This window comes from Amphibalanus amphitrite, unplaced genomic scaffold (assembly GCF_019059575.1).
Source record: "Amphibalanus amphitrite isolate SeventyFive unplaced genomic scaffold, NRLGWU_Aamphi_draft 000026F_arrow, whole genome shotgun sequence".
In the NCBI taxonomy this organism is placed as follows: Eukaryota; Metazoa; Arthropoda; class Thecostraca; order Balanomorpha; family Balanidae; genus Amphibalanus; species Amphibalanus amphitrite.
Genome location: NW_024881522.1, coordinates 828630 through 849378, shown reverse-complemented (window position 1 = coordinate 849378; position 20749 = coordinate 828630). Strand labels below are relative to the sequence as shown.

General features: G+C 45.6%; 2 protein-coding genes across 5 annotated transcripts in view; both read left to right on the top strand.

Annotated features, from left to right (window-relative positions):
• Positions 1–208: 208 nt before the first annotated feature.
• On the top strand, positions 209–10909 carry LOC122363497 (UPF0547 protein C16orf87 homolog). Of its 3 annotated transcripts, none has more exons than XM_043332836.1 (4): positions 209–283; positions 1075–1185; positions 1925–2140; positions 9784–10909. In XM_043332836.1, exons 2-4 carry the CDS (start codon positions 1138–1140, stop codon positions 10024–10026), a joined length of 507 nt encoding a protein of 168 aa, XP_043188771.1. In that variant the 5' UTR covers positions 209–283; positions 1075–1137; the 3' UTR covers positions 10027–10909. The 3 variants fall into 3 exon arrangements, with proteins under 3 accessions (XP_043188771.1, XP_043188781.1, XP_043188792.1); XM_043332846.1 differs by having other exon boundaries at positions 216–246; XM_043332857.1 differs by lacking the exon at positions 209–283 and adding an exon at positions 716–843.
• A 642-nt stretch (positions 10910–11551) lies between these two features.
• The window catches only part of LOC122363451 (sodium- and chloride-dependent GABA transporter 1-like), a 28301-nt gene continuing 19103 nt past the window's right edge, over positions 11552–20749 (top strand). The window contains exons 1-2 of one of the 2 annotated variants that reach the window (XM_043332742.1): positions 11552–11625; positions 20483–20693. In XM_043332742.1, coding sequence (XP_043188677.1) covers positions 20595–20693 — 99 coding nt within the window. In that variant the 5' untranslated portion in view covers positions 11552–11625; positions 20483–20594. Of the gene's footprint in view, positions 11626–14259; positions 14346–20482; positions 20694–20749 lie in introns of those variants that run through there. The other variant, XM_043332751.1, reaches the window with a different exon arrangement.

The following is a 20749-nucleotide window of genomic DNA, read 5'->3' as shown; positions in this document are numbered from 1 at the left end:
CGTCGTCCGCGCAGATGTGTGAATGCTGTGAATGTTTAAATTAGTAACCGCGGATACGGATTCTGAGCAGTAATCGCCACGCACTTTTAGAATGTGGATCGCTCATGATTGTTCAATACAATACAATACAATAATCTTTTGAGCGTACTACGGTGGGCAGAGAGGCAATGATGGCGCGTATTTCAAAAGCGGCGCAGCAGCTGTTTGCAGAAGTTGTTGACATTTGTGCGCGGTCTCTATGGAAACGTAAACTTGGGTCTTTTTCGAAACTGACGCACATTGTGTAAGTGGCGCACAAAATGGCCGGTCTCGTCGTCCGCCTGTGTGCTTCATCGAACGCAAAATAGAATATTCTGCGTAGAATGTTCTTCGTCCGAGGAGACATCGAACGCGGCCATAATATTGATATCTAAAACACCCCGCCCCATAGCGTGTGCGCCACAGAACGTCGCATAGCTTCTGTTTATAAACAACTTTCGCTCCTTCTAGAAATTGGTCTTTTGACGTCATTTCTACCCGTAGTCCGTAGAAAATACTTACCATTATTTTGATTTACAAGTCAATTTGTATAATATTGGTAGATTTTTTTCAATGATTTCAACTGAGAAGAAAAACGTCTTATTGCGCCTAATGAATGCAAAGTTGCAGCATGAAGCTGTGAAATTTTCTTTGAAATTAAAGACGTCATTTTTAATTTCATGTGAATGCACGAAAGGCATAACCTAAATAATTGCCCCAACTTGCCGCAATTTAACGCATATCGTTTTTTGCACAGAGTATATAAATAGTTTTTTTTTATTTTTCAACCAATATAAATGTAACAAAAGCTTACTAAATGAAAAGGTTTGTACCTACTCTTCTAAGTGATCTTGGTACTGTTTTATCCAGACTACCTATACTGATACTCAAACAATCCAGCCCCCCAGCCCTCAGTCAAATGAATTTGATTCATATTATTATAGTTTCAAAGAAAAACTTGCCAGCAAAGATTTGATGGCATACCCGGCATACCTATATATTGACTTCAATGTCAAATGTGCATACATATATTAATCTATGTTATCTGGTTTTCAGGATCAGTTTGAATGTGTTTTGAACTTGAATAAATCCTGGTGAAGTGAATTCAATTTATCAGCAATGCCGAAGAAGAGTGTTACGAAGGAATGCCCGGGCTGTGAGAGACAGGTAAGGCTAACAATTTTGGTATCATTCATACAGATGTCAATTTTGGGCTCATGACATCCTGTCAGTAGTGGCATGCATTTCTTGCTAGTTAGTTGGGTACTTAATACCCATTTGTAATATTTAAAAGGTCACTTCTCATATCTTGCTGGTCCATGTTTTTAGTTATTTTTCTCTCTGGAATTTTGCTTGAGATTAGGTTGTAATCACTCACCTTCATTTTTCATGTTTGCTTAGGTACCTACCTATTGTAATTGACTTATACAATCAACAATTTACCTAATCATTTCTGTCAAAAATGCTAAAATGCCGATAATGTGTTGTGTTAATGCATCATTTTTGAACTTCAGCCCTCATCCATGTTATTCATTTCATTCATCTCATTCATCTTATTCATTCATTCAATTTTTATAAAGGGCCTTCATTAATCTTGGACGATGAATCAGCACATTGTCGCTGACCAATAGGGTAGGGGTGGGTAAGAGCGATGAGGCTTTCCTGAGAGCGTTTTGTCCGTATCTTGACGTGAGTGAACGTGCAAATGTTTTGAATGATTAGATTAGCAACCGCGGATACGGATTCTGAGCAGTAATTGCCACGCACTGTGTGTGGATCGCTCTTAAATGTAAATACAAATACAATAGGTACAAATAATTAGATTTGTTCTTAACATTATACACATGTGCCCATCATTTGCCCACCCCAGATCAGATCATGTTCACATGTTTATCATTCACCTCAGCTGCCGGTGGCCTGCAAGACGTGTCCGTGCGGCCACTCGTTCCGCAAGTCGAGTGACTCCACGGTCTCGTCAGCGGCCCCGGTGGGGTCCCCCGGCCGCGCGCCCGGTGCCGCCAAGGAGGGCGAATCGCCCGCCCGACGCCGCACCGAGCGCGTCAAACGGGAGAAGCCCAAGTTCTACGACGCCAGCCAGTACGAGAGGGCGCCGCGGAAGCGGGTGAGTCCGGGAAGGAGTTCCAAGGAAGTACGGCAGATGAGTCGAGGAAAGGAAAGAATAGCAGCTCACTGCTTGATGTATACTTATGGATAGCGAGGACGTTGATAAATGATTAATTCAACCCATACTACTAAAGTTGTGAGCCAAATACAAATTAACCATAGCAATTCTTCAAATGTTTGCAAGTACGAGGTCTGAGCCAACTTCGCAAGGAAGGGGTGGCTCTGGTTGCCTGTCCCAAGTCCAACTATATCAAAACGTAAGCAAGGTACCAAGAAGCGCTAAACGGGTTCGGAAACTGCAAAGAGATTATATCGACAGTATAAAGCTTCCTTCACAAAAAAGAAGACAAAAGCTAGTCAAAGGTCATATTTTGCGATCTTCGGATCAATGCTGACTCTACCTGACGAACGACGTCGCAGCTTTGTCTGCCTTCTTTAGCTTGTTTGTCTATTTCCTTCTTTGTCCTCCTTCCCTTCAGTTTACAATCACCGCCGTTTACAATGCCCGATTTTATCAACCCCATCGGAGCGGGACATCCTGGCACGCGGCTAGCCAATAGCCAAAGTCGCCGCTGGCCCTCGACCCGTGCCCAATTTGCATACTGCTTTGGCAGGCGCACTGTTCGCTACTTCAGCGCCACGAGGGGGCTGGTGGCGAAGGCCGCGTCCGCATAAATTAGCCCGTTTGAAGGAAACGCAATCTCCGCGGAAATGAGGCGGCTACTCAGCGGTGACGATAGGGTCACAGTTGGACTGGCTGGAGATCAGATTTCAGCGCGGCGTATCGCCCGTCCCGCGATGGCTCAGAAGGCAAATGGAAAATCAGCCCCAGCCACTAAGAGTCTCATCTTGAGGCGTCATTAATTAAGTCTTTTTGAGCGCAGTCGATGTCCCAATAATTTCATTTGGTTATATCAACTATGAATGTTATGGTTTGGGCCGTTTCTGCCTCTCATTTTAATCGCTATTTTTGAAGAGGATATTTCGTCGTGATGCGCTTTTATGCATTACAGAGTGTTTTATTTCGAGTTTGTTTAAAGGGAGATATGAGCTTCACCGGCCCAGCCCACGTCTGAGCAATTAAAGGGACCCTCCCACCTTAACATTAGATTTGAGTTGAGATAGCCAAAATGGGGTCCCTGGCTCACAATTACCGGTTTCGGCACTCACAACATCGAGAAATGCCTTAAATCGGAAATATTGAATTTCAAAATTGCAGCATTTTGATTCAGAGGGGCTAATGCTTAGGAATACCCCTCTGAATGTGTGACGTCAGCGCAAATATCTAACGATTTTTAAATGTTTGACTAAAACGTTTTGTAGCACGCGGTGGTATATGCTATTTGCGCGCAACATCTGCCGCAAACGCCGCACTTCTAAAATAAAGTCGCTAGAAACAGCGGAGATCCCAATAAAAGTAAACAAAAGTAAAAGTCTAATATCTTGAAAACCGGTGAATATTTTTTGGTGAAATTTGGTAGATATTCGTTTTCGCTCTTTCTGAACCGAGCGACATCACTTTCATGCCAATTCATAAACTTTTTTGAAGGTGGGAGGGTCCCTTTAATTCGCTCCAAGCTGGGACTGTACCGGGCTAACGGGCGGCGTCGGGTATACTATTTCTACTGTAGTTTCTATAAAATATGAAAATTTCCTAGCACATTTTCGTATGTGAAAAAGGTTTTTATTTTTGCAAAAAAGAAGCAGTACTTGCAGTACTTGTAACACCCACCGAAATGCGTTGTCCTTCTCTATAAAAAGGTCGCAGTATATGGCGCTTTTGTTTCAAACAGCGACGCTTGGGTTTTTGTTTATGTTATCGCCTTGTCGTTGCTTGGTTGTAAGGATTCTAATTTGAATTAGAGTTAATTCGGTTTAGAATTAATGAGGTTCCCGTGAAACTCATCCGATAGGTGGCACTGCATGCCAAGGACGGTCAGCCGCTGAGGCGAAAACTCGGCAGGACCCGGCAGATGCCTGGCAACAATAGTAGGTTCATACTAAAAGTGATATTATATATTGAACAATATATTTCAGTTTTGAATTTAAAATACACTACAATTAGAGTTAAAATATTTGTCATATGCTTTTTTAAAGTGTAATACAGTCTTTGAATAAAACTTTTCTAAATTTTGAAGGCCTTCAGTTACAATACCAGATATAGTATAAGTTACGATGAAATTATATTTTACTACTTACGACTTCAGATGACTTGTAGCATGACAATTTAATCTATTATTATTAGCACTTTATGTGGTTTTCATATACCAATACTTGTGAAAACACATTTTTACTTTGCTTTATGTTGTAATACTAGCATCTTCCTACTAGTTCCATGATGGCTGCCTCCTTGGGCTGCTGTGCCAGGCAGTGTTTGGGTCGGTTCGGTCGTGGTTGGTTGTGTTCGTTCTACATATTTAGACATTATTTGTATCGTTTTAGTTATAAAACCTGATAACGAGGCCACTCTGAAGATTCGTAGACATGGTTTCTGGCTGTTGTGTCCCCAGGTGTTCGGAAAGATCTTATGGACATGCCTTTCCAAAAGATCGCAAGCTTCGCAAACAATGGCTTCATGCCATTCGCCGCGACCATTTCCAGCCCACCAAACACAGCCGGGTCTGTTCTAAACATTTCAAGCATGACGATTACAATGAACAGTCATGGGCATCAAAGGAGGCTGGAGTAAAGCACCATAAAAAGCTGAAGCCAGGCAGTGTGCCTTCGTTGTTTCAGTGGTCCTCAGATCAGCACAAAGTGTTGTCCTCACGGCAGCTGAGGAAGCTGAAACGAGATGAACAAAGCAAGCAGGACAAGCCTGAAGAAAGTAGTGGGCATCAAGAGGATGATGTGGACATTATTGAAGAAGTGACTGTGGAGACGGAGCTCAGAGACTCAGCAACAGAGCAAGGGCCAAGTGCAGCGGATTGTGAACCTGTGGTCAAGCGATGTGTGGATGCAGGGTGCCAAACTGGTGAAACCAGGCAAGGGCTGTCCATCCAGCATTATAAGGAAAACCCAAGATTGGTGCAATATTATACTGGATTTGATGACTTTGATCATTTCATGTTTGTTTTCCATTTGTTGGGACCAGCTGCCTATGAGTTGGACTATGGACCACGAGCAAACAAAACATGTCCGCTGCAGCCAGAGGACGCATTTTTACTGGCTTTGATTAAGCTCAGAAGGAACATGACAGACATAGAACTGTCAGACAGATTTGCCATTCCTGAAGGACTGGTGGGTCCTGTCTTTCACACGTGGCTGAATTTTATGTATTTTGAATTCAAGGAGTGGAATATTAAGCCATCTGATGCTGCAGAGGCAGATGTAAGGATAATTTTGGACTGCACCGAAATGAAGATCGACCGACCTAGTAATCCAACCCTTCAACAGGCTACATACTCGAGCTACAAGAGTGCTAACACTGTGAAAGCTCTAGTGGGAATTTCTCCATCATGTCTTGTGACCCATGTGTCTGCCGGCTACTGCGGCTCATACAGTGACAAAGTTATTCTTGAGGCATCAAAAGTGCTTGATGAGCTAAGTGATGGAGATGTTATTTTGGCAGACAGGGGCTTCCAAATAGAACAAATGTGTAAGGATCGAGGCCTTATTTTAAATGTGCCTGTGAGTATGAAAGGGAAGTCACAGCTCTCTGTTGCAGATTTGAGGAAATCGACTTACATTTCATCTAGGAGAATTCATGTGGAAAGAGTGATAGGTCTGGCAAAAACTTACAGTATCCTCAGTCAAAAAATCCACCAATCGAAGGTTGTGTTTGCTAGCAGGATCATCTATGTGTGCTTCATGCTGGTGAACCTTAGGCGAAAGATTGTGTCTTAGGTAGAATTTCCTGTCTGTTCTTGCTTGACCAGCTCTTGGTGTGCAGATTCTGTTACATGTTCAGTTATCAGTTTCACCCATTGGCCATTTGCAGTGACATTTTTTCTATGTATCATACCTGTTCTCGCCTGGACATTTTTGTGGAAGTGCACTATCAGTCACATGTGTGGTCCCAGGCCAATGTACTTACATTGTCTTGCATTGTAATACCGACTTTTCAAGGTGGATTTACAAATACAATGATGTGCCTTACGACATATTTTGCCACTGTTTATGTGATTGGGTCTGTTCTGAAATATGTATTGATAAGTAGGAACATCAACAACTTGGCAAATGAAAATCTGTTGGTTCAAATGGCACCAGATGGCAGCAATAATTTTAGTTGCGGAATGCCAAGTCTACATTGACCTCTTGCACTTCACTAGGCACTCACTCAGTAAAAATAGGCTTGTACCTAAGTGGTGTTACGAGAACCAAGATTCCTAAACCTTCATTGGGATGATCGGTGATTGGTGAATCAAAGAACAAGAAAATGGTGCCACTGCTGATGCTCAATATGTATTCAATCAACATGCGGAATACAACACATCAGCACATAATCCGGATGCTTCTGTACCCCTTGTAGTTTGTACAGTCATACCTCTGACACAGTCACACATCACCATTGTCGCCAGTCCTTAGCTGCCACATCCAAACAGCTTTCGTGCCAGTAAGGGCTTGTAATGAGCTTGGTAAAAGGAGGCCAGGCTCCTGACCATGTTAGTGATAAAAGGTTCATTGCGCTTAACCTCCACAATGCACATATCCTTGGGAGTGTATACCACAAAATCACACATGCTATGGCCAGTCACATGCATTTGCAGCTGGATCTGGTAAAAGTATGGGTGCGACTCCTTTAAACTGACCTTTCCATTTTCATCTTTTACCAAGGGCAGGTACCCAGCATCCAGCAGTGTTTCGCTTTCCCTCACTTCCTTCTTATATGGACATTTGATTTCGACAAGCCTGTCAGAACACACCCCATCAGGACTGGCAGCAAGAAAAGGCATATCAACGCATACAAATAACCCACACTTTTGCACTGCTCTACCAGTGACCTCAGCATATTTCTCCAAAGCCTGTGACTCATTTGCCTTGCCCCACCTGACTGCTGGAATATGACCAAGACTTTGAGGATCATATAGGCTGGCAGCTAGGCTGTCTCTGTTCTTCTTCACATTGCACACTCTGTGCGCCGAAGAAGCAGTCAGTCTCACTCGCCTTTCTGCAGTCCACAAACTAGATGTTGATTGTCCCCTTGTCTTTCTCTCCAGCAAGCTAGCCTCTTCTTTGGAGACCTTTGTGATGTTGTCCACCCATGCTTCTGTCAAGCTTGACCTTAGGTAATCATGGTCATCCACAACTGCTTGCATGTTTGCCTTACCTTGACATATTTCACCGAGATGCAAACTGTGCGACCTTGTTGATGAATAGTTAATCAGCATCATCTCAACTCTTTGACGTTTGGAGTCCATTTTCTGAAACTTTGCTGGCCTGGGGTCTGCAAAGTACGCATGATCCTCATTCGCATTCAAAATGTCCTCTGGAGTCTTGGCCTCGTGGGGATCCAGAACTCTTTTCTTCGGTTGATGAGGCCATGACTGAGCAACATCAGTGCATGACTTGGACATCATCCATTTGTCAGTCCTTTCATACTGCTCCAAATTATAAAGCAGCACAGCAACATGCTTGCAAATGGCATGAGGGCCACGGCCAGCTGTACATTCGCAGCTGGTGTACCCTATTTCACTGTCCTGAATGCGACATTCCACCAGATACGTCACATCTTTCTTCATCTCTGCGAATACAGTAGCTCGTAGGAACAGGTTCCTATCACTGGTGCTATAGCTGCATGAGCACATAAACCCTTCCTTAAACATTGCAAAGCCCGACTTCTGCACTTTGGAGCACCTGCTCACAGACACATTATGCTCCAGGAAGTAAATACCGACCTTGGCAACATTAATGTCATTCTTGGGCACTGCTCCGTTCACATGGACAAACTCAGCTAAGCCTGGCCACGATACTTCATCACATCCGTCAAACCCCGCAAAGCTTCCTGGGCTTGAGCCGGTGGCAGAATCCAAGTACCTTAATCTCTCGATGAGATCCGGTTTTTTGCCAGTAGTTTTGGCATTCCGTTTGATGAGAAGGCTCTTGAGGTCCTTAACACTCATTGATGCGTACTTATCCATACTTCAACGACTCAGATATCTTAGTTCACCGATCTTCCAAAACCCCAATCCGCCACGCCACAACCACGCTACCACAGTGAAACACAGGGGTCCAGCACGTGGAATTTGACGCTGCGCCACAACAGTCACAAAAGCGCCATCCATCTTGACCGCTCTGAGCAGCCACTGCCACCTGTCGGGTCGACCAAGAACTAAAATTTCCCGAGATCCTCATTAGATTCTAATTCGGGGGTACATAGTGCCTACTCTTCTTTGTTTCCAAGTATTATTTTGCGCCACAAATGAACGGCATGCGCCAGAAACGCAGCCAAATTTTGCGATTGCGACTACGAAATTCATTATTTTGGCGTCAGAGCCTGAAGCGAGAAATACAAGCATATTTATTTCAACAAGACTTCAGGTTTGTCGAACGTTGTTATGAGAATTTTGATAACAGTACTGCATAAGTTTTTCAGTGATGCCGCAAAAGTGTTGTATCTATCTTCTTTTATTGTGCAGTCGGCGGGACCGATTCAAAATTGAGTCGTTGCTACTAAAATAGCAGCATATGGCGTCAGATGATGAACAGGAAAAATAGTTGCGTAAATTTAGACATAAACCACCCCCAAACCATGAATATCTTTTGAAGGCACTATAGACGACCATTAACTAACTAGATGTGATGAAGATCAAATGTAAGGAATACGCTCATTTTACAAAATTACATGCAAGTACCAAAAAGTGATGTAAGTACTTATTCAACGGTCATTTTCAGCGCTCCCCGCTAACGTGACTCTAAGTTGAGATATTTGCGGCAAGGTACCGAATTGAGCAAAATGGTTTTAATTTACATTATAACTTGTTGTGTTTTGTCAGAAAATGGTCCTAACTCAGATTTTGTGGGAAAAGGTCATTATCTCCCTTTAAAGTGACCATCCCACCTTAACATTAGTTTTCAGTTGAGATAGCCAAATTGGTGGCCATGGCCTGAAAATACCGGTTTGGGCACTCACAACATCGAAAAATGCTTTTAATTCGGAGATATGGAATTTCAAACTTGCAGTTTTCGGATTCTAAGGGGCTAATGCATTGGTATGCCCCCTTAGAATTTGTGACGTCAGCGGAGATCTAACGATTTTCAAATCTTTTACTAAAACGTTTCGTAGCACGCGGTGGTATATGCTGCTTTGCGCGCAACAAATGCCGCACTTTCAAATAAAGTCGCTAGGAACAGCGGAGATCCCAAAAAGTAAACAAAAGTAAAAGTCTAATATCTTGAAAACCGGTGAATATTTTTCGATGAAATTTGGTGGATATTGGTTTTCGCTCTTTCTGAACCGAGAGACATCACTTTCATGCCAATTTATTAACTTTTTTGAAGGTGGGAGCCGGAGGGTCCCTTTAAGTTCTTTTTTACGTGTGCCTTGGATTTCAGTCTGACGCTATCGTTGCTTGCCGATGTTTGGCACTATCATCTCATTTCACTACTTTCCAATCGAATTGTACGACGCTATTGACTACACCTCACACACACACCCGACCTGACCTCTCCACCTGACTCATTTCCCGATCTCGTTTTCAGAAGCCGAAGCCGGTGGAGCCCGACACAAAGAAGGTGCGCATTGACGAGCGCCGCTCGCTGAAGGAGAAGGTCAAAGAGGAGCGGGAAGAGGTGAACGGTGGTGGCGGGGCCGGCGCCGGAGACGAACAGGAGATGGTCTATGAGGATATCATGGCAGATGCGACGCGAGAGGAGACGGCCAAATATGCCATCGTGCTGTCAGAGATCAACCGAAAACTGTGCGTGGTGAACCCGACCTTTTGACGCGGTCGTGTAAGTGGCAGAGTGGGGTGGTAAGCGATAAGTGTGGAGTGTGATGAGTGTGGTTCAGTGAAGAGTTTGTAGTGTGGAGGACTTGGAGACGCGTGCGGATTGGTGGAGGCGAGACGACGCGAGATGTGGAAGATGCATGGTGACTGGCGACTGGCACTGGCGACTGCCCTGTCGTCTGCTCAGGACGGTGCAGAGATTTGAGCGGATGGTCACGGAGAATGATAGGAGTTGAGTGAAATGGTGTGTGTGGTGGACGCCGCGTGTGCGGAACTCGCATAGGCCCTTCGTCGTGAGCAGGCGAAGACAGTGAAGTGTGGACGTTGAATCTGTTCGTTTTCACCCTTGTCCTCATTCCATGTGCTTCGTTCACCGCATCTAGTGTAAGTTGTGTCGTAATTCATCCTGTACAATGTTTTATGTGCTAAATATCACTTGCGCGCTGCCGTTTTATTCAGTGCTAGTGCTCGTGCGTGGCCCTTGCCGTAAAAACTCGCGTTGTTCTTTTACGACATGGGCGTAAGGAAGAAGTTTGTGGTATAACGGCACATACTGACTTTGAGAGATCATCGACGGGGAGCAGTGGAGACCGGGCGCTGGGATGGGAAGCGGCTGTGAGGTTCGGACAGCGCCTGGTCTACTGTCGGTGTCATTTGCTCGTTGTATCGGTCCAGTTCAAGTGAATGATAATTGATGCATGTTGAAAATGGCATCACTCGAATATTGTCGTAATTTGTTCCGCTATTTTGCTACGTTGTTCATTCAACTATTAAACTAAAACTAATAGACATCAATCTCTTCATATGTGAAAATGATCCATTACATCGCATGGCTATGCATAAGAAAATATAATATACACTGCGATTCAGGCATTGAAGTCTGCTATTTTTCTAGCTTTGTCTACCACCTCGGATCGTCAATGCATTCAGGACACCGCCGGTCCATGCTCGCTCTGCGCTGGCGCCAGTTCTGTATGGCGGACGGTGCGATGACCCGTCCATGTTCCGATTTCCGTGGAAGACCAGTGTCTGGTACCGACAGCCTCCCGCGCTAGTGCTCGATCTCCCCACAGGAGGGCAGCACCGACGCGGGCAATCAATAGGCCGCGGATTTGTATCAAAATGTTGTGTTTGGGATATTATGTAACCGTTGAGCATAGATCGAAAGAAGCCCATAAGAAATGTGTTCCGTGGAACCGTAAATGTGTAGTTTTCAGTACCGAAGAGAAACGGCCGGCCCACCCGAGCCCTTTACATGCGGCTCAGAATGATACCTAATTACGATACTTACCTGGCTCTCAAATACAAATCCTCAAACAAAAGAAATTCTGCCTTACCAGCTGACGGCTAGCCCCAGAGTGCGCTGTATTTTTGTAGTTGCGATATATTTTTGTAGCCGCAGAGTGCGCTGCGAAGTGCGATATCAGTGGCGGAGCGGTGCGCCCGGCTGCGCGGACCGGTGTACCGTGCAGTGTCCGTTCAGACGGTGGCCGGGTCCGGCGCCGCCAGCACCGGAGTCCGGAGCGTAGAGGAGCTGACGGAGGCGACACTGACGTACTCGAGCTGCAGCGAGTCCCGATCCGGCGGCGATCGAGTAAGTGATCCTGACGGGGCATCGGGGACGTTTCCAGCTCCAATATGTCAAACACTGCACGCTAGATGCCGGGAGTGAGAAATGCGCTGGCAGATCTAAAAAGGCGGTCTTGGACGCCACGGGGGCGGCAATACCCCCAAAAAAGTTTCTCCAAATTCCAATAACTCATCGGATGTCGATCCCTCACGCACTGCTATGCAGTTTTATTCTAACTTTCCAAATTAAAATGTTAAGTTTCCATTTTATTCTCGAGACAAAACTCATTTTTGTCAATATCTGGCGCTGCGGGGAGGGGCATTTGCCTCAAATGCCCCCCCCCCCCCTGGATCCGCCAGTGGAGAAATCAGGTTGTGTTGACCAGAAAGGTAAGTGTGTGTATGTTCCTCTAGTAGAATGACCCCTTTGCTTTCAAAGTGTTGACTTGTCAATCTCATCTCGCGCGGCGTTACGCATACGGCGTTATACGGGCCCCTATGCGCGCGATATGCATTGCGGTGCAGCATAACTCCCGGGCGTATTTACTAGTGCCATCTATGGACGGTGATTTAAACATGCTGTCTTGCGGTACAGTCTACCAGGCAGGTGGTATGACTGCTAGTGTCATCTAGGGGCGGTAGGCTGAACTAAATGCTGACTGCGCCGGTATTTTGACGCCGGCTAATGCTCTGATCGTCGGCCGTCACTACTGGTACTACCAATACTAAGCGAGCATTTCCTGAAAATTGTTAGTAGTTTACGCTTCTTACGGACTTGTTCAAAAATCAAAATCATGGTCGGCGTCGTGAAACATTTGTGGTGTTCTGATGTCAGAAAGTTGCCTGCTAAAAACGTTGGTAAGACCAAACTGGGATGAGATATGAACAAAGAATGCATGCATGCTTTAGGATGACCTGCCAATTCGTATATGATATGCCACACGATCTCCCTGGACCAGCTAACATGACCGGATTTAGCATCATCCGATCCGTCGTTTCTATCCTCAGGATAGTCAAATCCTACTCCTGCACGTCTCCATCCCCTGTTCCGGGCTAAACGGGCAACTTTATTTCCTACGGGTAGCTCCACCCCATGCAGGAGCAGGCCCGTAGCCGGGTGCGGTGACCGTCAGGGGGCTGAGTGGCCTGTCAACGTGATGGGCTCAGCCCCGACGGGTCACCAGGGTGCCCGCACAGACCAAGGTCTCCCCCTAGTTCCTATCATCCTTTCGGCTCTGAAGACTGGAAGGGTCTCGTTAGACCGAAAGAGCTCAATTCAACGATAGAAAAAAAGAAAAAAGAAACGGATTTAATCTGTACTGAACAATCTCTGTCCAAACATTCAAAGTTACCTTATCCAAACAGTGTTCCTGAGTCGACGCACCTTGGCATAATAAAATGCGATGGTGCCAAAATTGATGCTCGGGAAAGCAAGCGTTTTTACGAGTAATCAAAATGCCTCCTTTGTGACGTTCGTCTTATCCCAATGATCATTGTTTGACCTGGATACTTGACATTTTGATCCATTTGTTGTGACTTTTGACCATCAATCGCTCGCTTTCTTTTCATAGAAGCTCTATGTTATTAATTCGTAATTTAGAGTGAAACGGCAAGAGAGTTGCAAGAACTCCTGTCTCGATGGAGCATGTAGAGAAAACCGAGAGGTTTGGAGAGGGACCGGTAATTTGATTAGTAAGAGTGGTACTATGAAATAAGCTTGCTGAATATCTTTCATATCCTTAATTTGAGGCAGCCTTTCGACTTACTTACGACGGAAACCAAGTATGATCAAACTATAACGCTATCGAGGTCATAATCCAAACATATCCAATATCCATAGTAAATGTTTGTTACGGAACTCAGACAACTTTGTAGGATAAAGGTGTTTGTGTTTGTAAACAGACGTCGAAGTTCTGACGCGCTCAGCTACCTACTTGGCGGCAGCTCTTGATGTGAAGGACGTACGCCAGTCGATGGCACCCTTCCCGTCCCCTGCCCCACAATTCTGCCCTCCCTCCCCCTCTGGCGCTCCAGATTTCCGGCCATTCCGCCGGTCTGGCCCTCTCACATCGATCCCTGCGCCAGAGGAGGCCGGCCGGCCTAGTTGGGTCTCCTGCCGTCCGATGGCAGCACCGCCTTAAATCAATAGGCCGGGAAGTTTGATAAAACGGCGCTTTGTAGTAGAACGTGTCTGATCGGGCGTGCTTCTTCAAATCCGATTAAAATCGAGTTTGTTGTTGTGATTTTACACGAACAGGACATCAATGACGCAGTTGAACTCCATTTTCAACAGGATGAGAGAAGGTGAAGTAGTTCATTAAATTTGTCAAGTTTAGTGAGCGTAATTCGTAGAGTAGGTATGTGGCTTGGAGGAAAAAGAAACGAAACGGTAAAAACGTGAACAGCATCGGATGACTTTTAAGCCCATTAACTCGCGTAAATCTGCAGAGCTGCCGCTAACACAGGACAAACACCACGCCTTTTGCAGGAGCTCACAGGCCGTTTTATGACACTTACTCGCCGAGCAAATTGACCGGGACACCCTGTCAATGAGCACTACCGGCGCGCTGCAGGCAGCGGTGGTCGTTTCCATTAGGAGTGGCGGTGCCAGTGGTGGCGAAGCGCGCGGGGGCTGCGCGGGCCGGCGGTGGACGACTCTGCTCAGACGGAAGCCGCCTCGGGTACGGTCAGCATCAGGGTGGGAGCAGTCAGGTCACCGCCAGGCCCGCACGACACCCTGATCAGGTCAGCTCAGCGCCATCAGCTGTGTATGGGACTGTGCGGTGAACGTCAGTGTTTGAGAAATTAGTTGATGAGTGTGTGTAGGTGTTTGGACGCCCATTAGTTAAAAACTTTGTCCATTAAAACTGTTGAATCGTTTTAGGAAGTGGATTCATCGTTCCCTTAATCTAGCGGAAAGGGGCTTTCAGATCAATGGCGTTGTATTTTGTGTTGAGGGTGGACCGTTCAGCTACGGCTCTATGCTATGAATCATAGGCATCGTATACGGATATGCATGAATAGATATGGTATTGAAGTGTTGATAAAAATATGTTTTATTTTGAGCCCAATGTAAATTACTCATTCGGTGTCTCATTATGTAAACCCAAGACTAGCTTCTCTTGTTTGATATGATTTAAAACGTTGAACATTGTATGTGCCAAGGTTCAATGGGTACGACTGTGTGCGTACACTTTAATACGCGCATGACTGGGTATATCTCTTGACACGGTTGATTGTAGGGTGAGACATCTAAAACCACCGGTCTTGTCTTAAAGAATAAAACGATATTTGATAGCCCTGAAAAATACTGTCGAACGAGGACTTATGTTTCTACCCTCTGGTTACCGTCCACGAATAACGTTACAAGTCAGTTCAAGGAAATAGCATCAAAATTAGGCATGTTCACTGTCAACACTTCGAGCTCAGGTGGTCACTGAGGCAGTAACATCATGTTTCATTTTGATCTAGGTTCTCGGATACCGAGCCATGGTAGTTTGTTCTGGGTTAAAGCTAGGCCAGGCGATGTCAAGCTTGGTCACTGAAATGTCGAGATATTTTAAGGCATTTATACTTAGGTCATGAGACACATGTTTTACGGTCCGTTTTAGTCATACGATTCGAAATCAGTGTCGTTTGTATGCCGTTTTAGCCCTCGTACCAGGGTTGGCATTTTTGCCGGCAAAAACTAGTTTATGCCATTTGCCGGTTTAAACCGGTTTTAACCGGCAAAAAGTGGCAAAAACTGGCAAAAACTCAGAAATATCACAATGCTATGCCTAGACATGATTTTGAACATGAAACATTTAAAGGAGAATTCGGTGAAAGCTTTATGAGCTTTATGCTTTCAAACAGAAGCGACATTGACCATTGAATTGTTTCATACCTAACTCAGAAACATTTTCATGGACTATCCATAAGGAGCTAGTAAGATGCCTTTTGGGGGTGACAAATGAGCCAGGGCAAGGGTGACTGGGTGAGTCCTGCAATATGAGAAGTGCTAAGACGTATCTGCCACTGATATGCGCACGGCACCGCATGACACCCTACTTACCGTGGCCGCCTTGTCCCACTCTCCCCTTACATGGAAATACATGCCGTTGTGGATGTCTACCGACATGCATAGACATTTCAAGCACAGATAAGTACCTAATGAGGCAACTTCAGAATGTTCAGTGCATCTATATAACTACCTGAAATGCATTTGTACATTTCAAATCCATTCCTAACTAGAAAAGTTGTAGGTTTGGCCATCTAAGTTTTAGCCAGTTTTTGCCAGTTCTTGCCACCAGGGTTTCTGCCAGCCGGTTTAAACCGGTTAAAACCACTGGCAAAAACCAGTTTTTGCCACCCCCTGCCAACCCTGCCTCGTACTTATGGGGGGGGGGGGGGTTGAACGGACCCTTCCTCCCCTTTTCGCGAATAACTCGCGAAAAAGCGGCCGATTATGACGAAACTTTCAGTTATACGTTCGCGTAAATCAATCTTATATATGCCCTAAAAATGTCATGTCCCTGAGCCAAATGACCTTTGACCTGTGACTTTTGCTCGAGACCATGTTTGGCCGGAATCGCCATTCGGTGTGTCAGCTCACATCCGCGCGTTTGCTGCCTTTGTGTGGTTTAAACGTTCAAACACATGACATGATATTGGTCTTATGCATTGTGGTGACTGCCAAGGTCACGTGAAGGTCAGGCCAGGTCATTGACCTTTGATGACCTATGTTCATTTTTTCGAGTTTTAAAGTTAATAGGCTAATTTTTAGAGCTGATTTCGAATTTAGCAACCATTGGAACATTTACGAGATAGTTTTGGTGCCTGTGTAGCATTTTACAAAGCTTTTAGTTTAGTGATGGTTGACACCTACTATGAATACCTACCTGGCAGGACCCTCTACTGGTTGACCTGACATGGCCTGGCCTGATCCGACCTGGCCTAAATGCATGAAGACATCATCTGTTGATAAAACTAACATGAAATTCGTGATAAGAACTAAAAAAAAACTTAACAACCTCACATTACGACGTTCTGACAAGTCCTGATTTTCCTGACTTTTGGGTTATGGACCTGACCTGCAAGGTCAACCAATGACCTAGGACCTTAACCCGCGCCCCACTGGGGGGGGGGCTATTTATAGCCCCCCCCCCTCCCGTTTTTCTGCAATAACTTCCAAACCGCTTGACGGATCGACGCCAAACTTACAGTACCTTTGGCTGCATCAATTTGACACCTTGTGTCAAAATTTGAACTTCGTAGCTACCATAGGTCGGCCGGAAAGACGTCAGAGTGACGTCATGTTCGGCCGATTTCGACGCAAAACATTGAACCACGGCAATCGCTCCCAAGAGCTCAGTTTTTAAGCTAGATCCAATTTCTTTGCATGAAAGGACTCAGAATTGACCGTGCTATGAAACTGCTATCTCGAATTTTCAATATTTTGAAAATTTCGAAAATTTGATATAATAATATTCAAAATGTGTATTTTTATATTTTTTCAAAAAGTTTTTGACTTTTCGAAAAAACCGGAATATATGTGACAGAACGCTTGATTATGACTAACTCTAGCAAGTTTTAGCTAAATATCTTCAAAAATGGCCAAGTTATACGCATTATTGCAAAAAAATTCACAATTATTAATTTTTCAAATCAATTTTTCAGTACGTATTGACATCGTACGCCAATATAAATGGCACCATCGTGTTCCTGAGCTCAAACTGCATCCAATAGACACCTTTTTTGTTGAAAAATTTTAACTTCAAAATTTGACCTTTTTTGACCTGAAAGTGACCTGACCTAAGCTAAATTCGACTCAAAATGACCTCGAATGACACAGACGACATCAAATTCGAAATCTATGGCCTAAATGGACCATAAAACATGTGTCACGTGACCGACGCATGATAAAATATTTTCGTGACCTGTGATGACCTGACCTTGACCTGAAAATCAAAGTAAAAACTTGGTACCCTCAGGGTATCTAGAGCATCTATTTAAGAGTGTATGTACCAAAAATGAGCCTGATCTGACTTGTAAGACGGCGGCCAGAGCCCAAAATGTGAACAACCCAAAATGCTAATAATTTTTACTCTGACCTGACCTGTGACGTCATCGGTGACCTCGAGGTCAATGAAATTAGGTTTCGCTCGACAGTTTTTCCGGGGCTATCAGACGCCGTTTGAATTTTGACGATCGGCCCAGTAGTTTCGGAGTTAGGAGAGGGGGCTATGAATAGCCCCCCCCCCCCAGTAGGGCGTGTTATACACAGACCCCAGTGGGGCGCGGGTTAACCCTCGCATGTGTAGGGGGGAGGGGTGGTCGTATGGACCCCCATGGTTTTTCGCAAATAACTCGCGCAAAAAGCGGCCGATCGCGACGAAAATTTCAGTACCCTCTAGTTGACCAATTTTACACCTACCCTAAAAATAGCATGACCCTGACCCACGTGACCTTTGACCTGTGACCTATTTCTCGAGGCCATGTTTGGCCGGAATCGCGATTCGGCGTGTGTCGGCTCGCATTTGCCGCGCGTTTGCAAGTTTCTCGTGATGTCAAACGTTCAAACATGTGAGTTGATGTTGCTCCCATGCATTAGGGTGGGGGTCAAGGTCACCTGAAGGTCAGGTCAGGTCATTGACCTTTGGTGACCTCGGTTCACTTTTTTGAGTTTTACATGTTTCTAGGCTAGTTTTTGGAGCTGAATTCGAATTTAGCAACCATTTGAACATTTACGAAGTAGTTTTGGTGCCTTCGTAACATGTTACGAAGCTGTCAGAGGCGGTTGACACGTACTACGAATACCCGTCACAACCCCTACCGGTTGACCTGACCTGACCTGACCCGACCTGGCCTAAATGCTTACAGAAATCATCTGTGATCAAAACTAACACGATATTCGTGATCAGCACCCCGAAAACCCCCTTGGCAGCCACACTTTACGACTTTCTAACAGGTCCCGATTTTCCCGACTTTTGGGTCATTGACCTGACCTGGAAGGTCAACCAATGACCTAGAACCTTAAAATTGGGTATCATCGGCTTCCTCCTGTCACAGGCAACACGCTCGTTTTTCCGAGAAGCTCTAGCTCGATCAGGTGCCAAACGGCAAGGGGGGTCCAACCGACACCTCCCCCCCCTACACATTAGAAGCTGGCAAACGCCGGCAAACCCCAATTTGGCTATCTCAACTCAAGACTAATGTTAAGGTGGGATGGCCACTTTATGCCATTTTCAGCTAGTTATGCCAAAAAGTGGGGTTGCGTTTATAAAGAAATGCAAAGGCTAATATTTCGATAGGCCATAGGTATGCTACTCAGATGCAGTTTAGAAGAAAGATGTCATCTATTATGTATTTTTGTTTTCTGACGTCTAGCTAGGGCGTACAGAAAACTTCATTTCATTAATTGAAAATAGCCATACTCGCACATCATACCTACGTATTGTGTTTTTTTATGGAAAATAACGAAAATGACAACCGCTTTTCAGTAGGTAATTAGAATATCAGTGCTAATGAGAAAAAAAACAGTCATTGAGTACCTACAATCCATAACAGCAGACGCGCAAACGCACACAGTCGCACACTCAGATTGTCAGTCTGGAGCCCCCAGACTGACAATCTGAGTGTGCGACTGTGTGCTGGAGGTAGATGGACGAGGTGGCCCCTCTGTCGGCGCCCGAGCGGCGGCACAGTGGCGTGCTAGATCATTATATAACGCCGGCCCATGACAAGTAAAATGGCGGCGTCCCATTAAGTCATAGACCGGGGCACTGGCGGTAACTCGTCGTGTCGTTAAGCACGCTCGGTCGCCACGCGAGCTTCCGCTACAGTATAGACAGCTCGGCCGCCAGTTCAAAGCGCTCATCAAAGCGACACCACGGCTGACCTCTGGTATGTTAGAGGGTCTAACTATTGAAGTGCTTTTCTTAGCGATATAATATCTCAAAGACAAGTGTTTCACTATCCCGCTTTGATTTGTGGTCTGCGTACGAGACAGATATCGGAAGATTACCAGTATCAGCTGGAACGGTTACACTAGCCACACTAACAAGGAGGCACAATATTATGACAACCAAGAGATTGTTGATCTTTCTCGGGTTTGTTGACAGACGCAAAGGAAATGGACAATACGAGATAAAGGGGAAAGGATAGAAGGAGAGAGAGAGAGAGAGAGAGAGAGAGAGAGAGAGAGAGAGAGGGAGGGAGAGAGAGAGAGAGATAGAGAGAGAGTGAGAGAGAAAGAGAGAGAGAGAGAGAGAGAGAGAGAGAGAGAGAGAGAGGGGGGGAGGGAGGAAGAGAGCGAAATATTTACAAGCTGGTAAAACGCCAATAATTTACGTACCGTACTTGAATGCAAAAACGCCGATGCATGTCTGTCTGTTCGTGTGTAATCATCATCCTCAGTCGTTTTGAGGATTACCTTTCAACATGATATATCAGGATTTTTTGTGTCTTTTCGCCGGCAGCATTCTTTCATTCTTCCCTCGTTAGGTGTCAGGGCAAGCATTTTTTTTCAACTGCGAATTATTACGATAATGTTTTTCCACAAAGGCGTTGTGATGTCTCCCTTTATAGTGAACGGTCAGTATTCATAACATTTCTGATTAAAGATGTTTTATCAGCATTCTAAACAGCATCGCCTTTCCCGGGCACCCCACAAAAACATCCAGCCCAGGAAAAATCGCGTCTCTCCGTCTGCCGAGCGCCGGCCTTGGTCGTCTATCCGGAGGCAATGTCTCCATAAATCCTGCGTTAGCCCGGCGCGGCGGCCGGTCGGGGCCGTTTTCGCGTCGCTCGTAGATCGATGTCGCTCTGGGGCCGTCCCGACAGTCGTTGCCGGTGCGGTGACGGCCGCGGCAGCTGTGACCGGTCGCCGCTCCTCTCCCCAGGGAGCGCCGCTAGACGGGGCATGAGCGCGTCCGGCTGCGTCCCGGCCTACCGCCGCTGAGAGAGAGAGAACGAGCACACTCCAGCGTCCATTCTCCAGCAGCGGCAGCAGCGATGGGCGACCACGGTCCGCAGAAGCTGGCGCTGGAGCCGCGCCCCTGCGTCACCGCCCAGCACAGCGCCAACGGCACGCCCCAGACGCCCAGCACACAGGTAACGGATAGACACATGTCCGGTGATTAACTGAAGCTTGAAAGAGCCCCTAGATG

Coding starts and splice junctions, on each gene's coding strand:
- LOC122363497 (XM_043332836.1), top strand. CDS start 1,138: ATGCCGAAGAAGAGTGTTACGAAGGAATGCCCGGGCTGTGAGAGACAG. Junction 1,186..1,924: donor GCCCGGGCTGTGAGAGACAG/GTAAGGCTAACA, acceptor CATTCACCTCAG/CTGCCGGTGGCCTGCAAGAC. Junction 2,141..9,783: donor AGAGGGCGCCGCGGAAGCGG/GTGAGTCCGGGA, acceptor TCTCGTTTTCAG/AAGCCGAAGCCGGTGGAGCC.